This window comes from Ranitomeya variabilis, chromosome 5, assembly GCF_051348905.1.
Source record: "Ranitomeya variabilis isolate aRanVar5 chromosome 5, aRanVar5.hap1, whole genome shotgun sequence".
Lineage (NCBI taxonomy): Eukaryota > Metazoa > Chordata > Amphibia > Anura > Dendrobatidae > Ranitomeya > Ranitomeya variabilis.
Window position 1 is genome coordinate 484629721 of NC_135236.1, and position 5378 is coordinate 484635098.

The window sequence follows — 5378 nt, forward strand, 5'->3', positions numbered from 1 at the left end:
CCAATTTAAGGGACGGTATTTTGAGTCTTATGTTTTTTGTGGATAACCACACCCAGTCATCCACACTCAGGTCCGGACCTGGCACACGCCTACTGTCAGCCACACGTTTGTACCTAGAACCCACACTCAACAGGCACTGTTTAAGGCTACGTTCACATTTGCGGTGTGCGCCGCAGCGTCGTCGCCGCATCGCAACGCATGCGTCGTGCGGCCCTATCTTTAACATTGGGGCCGCATGGCGCCGCATGTACATGCGTTGTCATGCGTTTTGGTGCGTCGTACGCCGCATGCGGCGTTAGGGCGCACCTGCCAGGGCGCGGCCAACGCAACATGTTGCATTTTTTTGGCGGCGCAGACTTTTTAAAAAACGCATGCGTCGTGTTTGCGTCGTGTTTGCGTCGTCGATGCGCCTTTTTTCTCATTGACTTGCATTGACAACGCAGACGACGCAAGTACTTGCGTCGTGATGCGTTGTACGACGCATGCGTTTTTCTTTCAAAAATGCAAAACATTGTCTAGACTTTGTCTAGACACTTAAAAAAAGCACTATATATATAAAAAAAAGGGGGGGGGGGTTTGCCATTGTCTTTCACAGAGCACACAGAGCAGACCGAAGAGAGGAGCAACCTGCTTTCCAAACCTGTAAGTATATATTTCTCTTTGCATAATTTTTTGTCTGTGTTTTATTTTTTTTTTTTTATTTAATTTGTGCAATGTTTGCTCTGTGATATAGTACGGTTATGGCACTGTAGGTTGTTATTGAATAATAACAGTTTTTTTTAATGTGTTTCTGATATATGCTGGCGTTTCTTGTGTGCGGCCTTGCTGGGTTTGGATTGGTTTTGGATTTATTTTTGGTTGTTCTTGTGTCATGCGGATGTTCAATGCCTTTTTTTTGTAAGATTTTTTATTGTAAAATTTGTGGTGCATGTCTTTTTCTGGCTTGTATTGTTGGGGTAACCGTATGGCGTTTTCTAGGCTCATTTATTGCTGTGTTTTATTATGCTGTTGGCATTTTTTTTTCTTTCCTTGAGTGTCTTTTCTTGCTGGTGGGGGGCTACATTTATGATGTTTAATTTGTATATTATTGTTCCGTGCTGCTATATGCCATTATATGTTAAATTGTATTATGGTTACGTCGTTTTCTGTATGGCTTCCATATATATATCTCCTGTCTTGAATGTTTCCATAGCCAAGTGTGTAGTTAAATTTTTTTTTTTTTTTTGTTTGGGCCCTTTTTTTAAAATTTCTTGTGTTCTCTTTTCTATTTGACTATGGTTTTTCTTTTGGTTGCTGTATATTGTAACAGCGGTTGTCCTGTAATGTTTATTGCTTATTATCTAGAATGGTATTTATCGCCTTTTTCAGATGTATTTCTGTGGTAGATGTCACCAGATGGTGTTGTTTTGGATCATGTCTTGTTGCTATTGTAAAGTATGGCGTGCAGTTTGCTATTTCATTGTGCCTTTTTTTTTCCTCTTTATTTTTTAATTTTTTATTTTTTAAAATTTGGACATAGGTGTCTATTTTTGCTTAATTTTGTTTGGGTCTATTCTTGTATTGTTTCTTCTATTGTCTTCTCTTGCAATGTATGGCGTTGTGGTGTCGCTTTTTGAGTTTGCATTGTCCTATCAGTCAACAGTCAATTGTGGTTGTTTTAATGTTTTATTGTATGTGGCATTGTTAGCTTTGGATGTGATTTTTTGCTCATTTTTTCATTGCAGAGCAAACTTCCAATAATGGCGAGTGACTCTGAGCATAGCCAATCGGCGAGGGGGAGTGCGGTGAGTAATTATGTCCAGTTGCTTACTATTCGCTGCCATTTGTAGCATTGTCACTAATTTTTGTATACATTTTTTTACAGGCTTCTTCAAGTGAGGGGGAAGGCACACAGCGGGAGCAGGGAGATCGGTGCCAAGATGTGTCGTCAGGCCGGCAAGTGAGTATTTGTTTTTTTTTTTTTATCTTTTTTTTGGAGTAGCATCCTGCTGGGAGGAACATTAGGAGCAACCTGGTTTCACAAGGGATGTTTAGTAAGCTTAATTACATTATAGCTTTTCAGGGCAGCAAGTATTGGGGGAAGGTAACATACAGTTGAACTCCCTGCACAAAAACATTCAAAAATACAGGTGTAGAAACCATCAATATACATACATCAAATGGCAAAGGATAGGGCAAAGGTACAAATCATGCCAGGTGCTGATGATGGTTGTTTATATTTGCCTATTTGTAACCTTTTTGTTTTCTATTTTTTCTAGGTTTCACAACGGGACCACAGGGAGAGTATAGATGTGGAGCTCCTGATCTCCAGCATCCAGGAGCGTGGCCCGTTGTGGGACAGCCGTGACCCCCGGCACATGGACCAGGTGGTGTCGAGGCGTTTGTGGGCAGAGGTGGCAAAGTCGCTGTGGGATGGCTTTGACAGTGCCTCAGCGAAGGACAAAGGCACCTTTAGTGAGTATTGCTGAGACGCTGCTATGACCCATCTTGCCAGGATAAACACAACCGTGTGTGATGCTATCAACGCCTAAACTTTGCATCACACACGGTTGTTTTATCCTTTTAAAATGCTACATATGTAACCTTTTTTTTTCTTTGCATTCACAGTGAAAAAGTTGAGGACCAGATGGCGATCCATAAAGGACCGTTTCAATAAGGGGCTCCGTGCAGAGGAGGAGCAATCGAGGAGTGGTGCTGCGGCGAGCAAGTCGGTGCCCTACAAGTACAACAGGGCACTGCAGTTCTTAAGACCAATCCTTGGCCGCCGACAGTAAGTATTTTGTCCACATACCATATTGCACATTGTACATTGCCCAGACACATAACATATTGCACAGCCACATAGTTCATTGGCCAGCCACGTACATTGTGCATCCACACACATAGTATATTTACAGGCCACTATATCGCAGCCACATAGTACACGTTCTAGCCACGTATCCACATAGTACATTTCCCAGGCACATAGTGTATTGGCCATCAATGTAGTCAGCTTAGCATATTGGCCATCCACGGTAATTTTTTTAGGTTAAGCGAGAGTCCTTGTAGTCCATGACAGGTTACGTTCTGAGTCAGGGTAGTTCTGATCGCAGGAATAATGATGACGTCTCGATCACATGATCCTAACGTCATGGACATTCCTGCGATCAGATCAGCAAAGTCTGGTTTTTAATTTTTTTTAATTCTTTTATAGACCTTAAATTTTCTATTATTTTTGCAACATAGCCGGCATCTTGAAATTAGTTTTTCACACAATAATTTTTTAAAAATATGACAGGGGTATGCATTGCCTTTGGCAGAGGGAATGTACAGTCATTTTCTGCCGTCAAAATGTCCATGATTGTTATCGTGAGCCCTAATGGTCAGCTGGCGATAACAATCAGCAATTTATTATAGGCCACACAGACTGAGAGACAGGGGATTGTAATGTTTTGATGTGTCATGTAATTTTTTTGACAGGAGTTGGCGTATGTGATAGGTTATTAATTGAAGACTAATTTTTTCATTATCTTTTCACAGGACACACAGCAGCACCCTCCAGCGAGCTCCCCCCTGTGAAGCGGAACTTCATGGATCGCCATCTGAGCCGTCACAGCCATCCCACAGCGACAGCAGGCTTGCACCACCATCATCTGGAGAACCGGCTGCCGGTACGTCAGGTTTTCCCCTGCCCGAGGCCTCTGGCGCACCTTCGTTCGGGTATTCCCGACAGCGCCAGCGGGCCTCGGACAGGTCAGTCATGCCCGAATTTTTGCACTTGGGCACGGTGTTCCAGAACGGTTTCAAGGCGTTGAGAGATGAAATGTCCAGTATGGGACGGCGCCTTGAAATCCTGGAAGCCGAGCTCACAAATCCGGCAAAACATTTCTTTAGCACAATGGCAAAAGGCATGGTGGAAAACCTTACGCCGGAACTCCAGATTTCGGTGATGCAGGACTGCAACAATTCTTACGTGAGGGCTCTGCAGCAGGCTCGGGTCGTGCAGTCAGCGACACTGCCCGTAGTGCCGTCGCTGGCTAGCATGACTCCGACTCCTGCTGCAGAGTCACTCCAGCCACCCCACCCTGGTCCAAGTGCCGAGCGACGCCACCACAGGCACCATAGCAGTGTGCCGCTGACTCCTGCTCCTGCCAGGCCCTCATCCTCCCGCAGCCATCATTCTAGGGGAGATCGGGGAAAGAAAAGAAAAAAACACAGAAGCAAGAGGACACGCACTGAGGCTCTGGCTGCTCCAGTACAAACAACAAGTAGACGTAGGGGCTCTAGCCGCAGTAGGAGCAGCCAGAGCCAACCAAGAACCTCACAAAGGCTCGTGTTGCCTCCTCCCTCCCCTGCAGAGGTGGCGGTTTGCTCCCCATTAGACCTGCCATCCAGCCTCCTGGACTATAATAGGTCAACATCCTCCTCCTCCTCGTCGTCGTCAGCATCCTCATTTTCCGCTCCCCATTCCGAAAAAGATACCTACCATTCCCCCTTTGTGGCACAGGTTGATACCCCCTAAGTTTATTTCCCCTTTTTTTTTTTCTGTTTCCCCCAAATAAAAAACTTTGGTTTGAATACAACAATATTTGTTCTTACTTTCATGTATACTTCTCAGCAAGTCACACCGTGCGCCGTCTACACATATTTTGTGTTTCAAACAACTCATATATGCAATGTCAGACACTATTTTTACCATTTTTATTTTGCCTTTTTTGGTGTGTCTCTCATTGCTGTATGAGGTGTTTACAAACAATAAAGTGTATGAGGTGTTTTCAATCACTAGGGTATGTGTCCACGCTCAGGATTGCATGAGGATTTGGTCACGATTTTTCATCAGTGTTTTGTAACCCAAAACCAGGAGTGGGTGATAAATACAGCAGTGGAGCATATGTTTCTATTCTACTTTGCCTCTAATTGTTCCACTCCTGGTTTTGTATTACAAATACTAAAGAAAAATCGTGACAAAATCATCATGCAATCCTGAACGTGGACACATACCGTAAAGGTACCTTCACACTTAACAATGCTGCAGCGAAACATACAATGATGCAGATCACTGCAGCATCGCTATTTGGTCGCTGGAGAGCTGTCTGTGTGACAGCTCTCCAGCGACCAACGATGCCGAGGTCCCCGGGTAACCAGGGTAAACATCAGGTTGTTAAGCGCAGGCCGCCGCGTTTCCGATGATTACCCTGGTTACCAGTGTTAAATGTAAATAAAACAACAGTACATACACTCAGAATCGCGTCCCCCGGCGTCCGCTTCCCTGCCCTGACTGAGTGACGGCCCTAACAGCAGAGCGGTCACATCACCGCTGTGCTGTGCATTCACTTTCCGGCCGGCGCTCAGTCAGTGCAGGAAGCGGACGCCGGGGGACGCGATTCTGAGTGTATGTA

At 44.7% G+C, this 5378-nt stretch overlaps 1 protein-coding gene across 2 annotated transcripts; it reads left to right on the forward strand.

Moving 5' to 3' along the window:
• Positions 1 to 1248: 1248 nt before the first annotated feature.
• LOC143776297 (uncharacterized) lies at positions 1249 to 4855 on the forward strand. Of its 2 annotated transcripts, XM_077265533.1 has the most exons (4): positions 1249 to 1939; positions 2259 to 2454; positions 2608 to 2770; positions 3520 to 4855. In XM_077265533.1, exons 2-4 carry the CDS (start codon positions 2358 to 2360, stop codon positions 4499 to 4501), a joined length of 1242 nt encoding a protein of 413 aa, XP_077121648.1. In that variant the 5' UTR covers positions 1249 to 1939; positions 2259 to 2357; the 3' UTR covers positions 4502 to 4855. The 2 variants fall into 2 exon arrangements, with proteins under 2 accessions (XP_077121648.1, XP_077121647.1); XM_077265532.1 differs by lacking the exon at positions 1249 to 1939 and having other exon boundaries at positions 1965 to 2454.
• Positions 4856 to 5378: the final 523 nt, after the last annotated feature.

What these genes read in the sequence shown, in the direction of transcription:
- LOC143776297 (XM_077265533.1), top strand. Translation starts at nt 2,358, where the DNA reads ATGGACCAGGTGGTGTCGAGGCGTTTGTGGGCAGAGGTGGCAAAGTCG. An exon ending in GAAGGACAAAGGCACCTTTA is followed by an intron (nt 2,455 to 2,607) that starts GTGAGTATTGCT and finishes TTGCATTCACAG; the next exon opens with TGAAAAAGTTGAGGACCAGA. An exon ending in CCAATCCTTGGCCGCCGACA is followed by an intron (nt 2,771 to 3,519) that starts GTAAGTATTTTG and finishes ATCTTTTCACAG; the next exon opens with GACACACAGCAGCACCCTCC.